Source organism: Echinops telfairi, unplaced genomic scaffold, assembly GCF_000313985.2.
Source record: "Echinops telfairi isolate 266 unplaced genomic scaffold, ASM31398v2 ScPeMD7_60;HRSCAF=208, whole genome shotgun sequence".
NCBI lineage: Eukaryota > Metazoa > Chordata > Mammalia > Afrosoricida > Tenrecidae > Echinops > Echinops telfairi.
This window is the reverse complement of record NW_022103958.1, coordinates 24,611,269-24,613,425: the sequence shown is the minus strand read 5'-3', so window position 1 is coordinate 24,613,425 and position 2,157 is coordinate 24,611,269. Positions and strand designations below refer to the sequence as shown.

Here is a 2,157-nt window from a genome sequence, read left to right as displayed (position 1 = left end):
GGTGGCAAGGACTCACTAATAAGGGAGGTCTTATAGGACGCAAACTGTGCCTAAAACACCCCATCCTGGGTTCCTGCCAGTCAATTAGTGAACCCAAGTCGTTGGGCAAGGGCTGAGGTTAGATGTCCAGATGTTCTAGATAATGCAGCTCTATGTACAAATTTTATTTGACAGCCTAAATTTAACAGAGACGTTTATTCTAAACATGAAGGCTGGGGGTGCAGAGCAGGTCAGATTATTTGGGGGTAACTGATATGGGGAATCCAGAACTGTGGCAATGGAAAGAAAATAACTTCATGGAGCTGACTTTTAGGGTCAGGATGACACAGAGGACTATTTGTCTTGTTCTAAGCCTTGGAGGTGTGGGGAAAGTGGGGAATTCTGAGAGCAAGACCTCCATCACTGCCAAGGTCTCATGTAACCAGTCCCCAGGTTACAGGAAATTTAAGAGGTCACTGAAAGTGAAATCGCTGCTTTCAGACATTCTCTACGGCCTAATCTGGGAGATAGGCACAAAGAATGCAAGTCAAGACAAAGGAAGTGCTCCAACAGCCTCCCATTCCCTGACAACCCTTTTGGTTTCCAGGGGGATATATGGATGCAAGGAAAAAGGAATCAGGGTAATTTAGCTGGAAGGATAATCTTCAGAATAAATTAGCAGGCATAAGGGGGAAAATGAGCATGGATTGGTGGTTTAATTTTAACCATATGGAAGGATTAACTGATCGGAGCTATCGAATAACCATATCAATTGAAAGTCAATCAGGAGACAGCTTGGGGGAAAATGAGGGTTTTCTTCAAGGAAACAAGGTATGAAAACGGAAGCCGGAGCCAAGCAACACAGACCTCATAATATTTTCCTTCAACGATGTTTTCTTTCCGCAAGGTCTTTCCCTTTCTTATGATGGAATTTTATTTCTTTCCCTCCTTCCAAAACTTTGTGTGTGTGTGTGTGTGTTCTGGCCCAGTCCCTCCGTCTCCCCACTTCAGCTATTCCAGCATGGTCAGATGATGTAAAGGTTCGCCTTAGAAGCCTACGTACCCTGCTGAGTTTCGGAAAAGGGGGAGTTTGAATGGGGGAGACCTGTATTATTCTCGGTATATACAATGGGGCTTCCAAAAGTCCATGGAAATGGGACTTAAAAGACAACGGACTTTTTACGTGAACTTGTGGAAGCACTCTCATACAGCTTTACCTGTATTTAGACTCAGAGTGAATGTAAGTCGTTTCTCTGGCGAAATAGTGTCACTGTGAGTCAGAATACACTCTATGGCAAAAGTTGTTTTGGAAGGCTGGTGAGATTGCTCTCATAGAAATAAATATGGGCGCATCGCACACGCTGGCCGCCACAGAAGGCGCCCAGCACCTTGGATGGCCAGCCTCTGGTGGTCTCCAAACAGCAGAGTGAGATGCTGCGTGGGGTCCCCACCCAGGTGGTGTACACCGCCTTCAGCAGCCACATGCTGGTGGTGGTGACTCAGTTTGGGAAGATGGGGACCCTGGTGCCCCTGGAGCCCAGTGAGGTGGCCAGTGACATCAGCAAGCCCATGCTCACCACCAGAGTGCTTCTCGGGCAGGATGAGCCTCTGGTCCACGTCTTTGCGAAGAACCTGGTGACATTCGTGTCTCAAGAAGCCGGGAACCAAGCCGTCCTCCTGGCTTTGGCTGTAAAGGACCAGAGCATGGAGGGCATGAAGGCCCTGCGGGAGGTCATCCAGATGTGCCAGGTGTGGTGAGGGGACCTGAAAGGCCAGCCCAGGGGCCACCACTGCCCGCCAGGCCCCAGATCAGGCCCAGGCCCCTGGACACGTGAAGACCCCTCCCTCTGCAATCAGAGCAGGGGCCGCCTCGAACAATGCCTGTGAGCCGAACCAGCATTCTCAGCAGCTCCGCTCTGCAGTGACTGGGGAGGGGTACTGCTGTAAGTGGTTCTCACCAGGGCCCAAGTTGTCACATAAGAGAATCAAATGACTGGTCACGTATGACTTGCAGTGCCAGTCATGGGAGGAAACTTTTTAATCAAAAATAAATGTATCTTCCAAAGTAAAAAAAAGAAAGAAAGAAATATGGAGCATATCTTATAAGAAAAAAAAAAGATAGTTTCTATGCTATCAGCAGTACTAAATTATTCTTGATACCTCACCAAGGATAGAGAA

General features: G+C 48.0%; 1 protein-coding gene across 1 annotated transcript; it reads left to right on the top strand.

The window, feature by feature from the left end:
• Positions 1-708: 708 nt before the first annotated feature.
• Positions 709-1,737, top strand: LOC101641007 (proteasome assembly chaperone 3-like). Its single transcript, XM_045291138.1, has 2 exons — positions 709-810; positions 1,354-1,737. The coding sequence occupies exons 1-2, from the start codon at positions 709-711 to the stop codon at positions 1,735-1,737; spliced, it is 486 nt and encodes a 161-aa protein (XP_045147073.1).
• Positions 1,738-2,157: the final 420 nt, after the last annotated feature.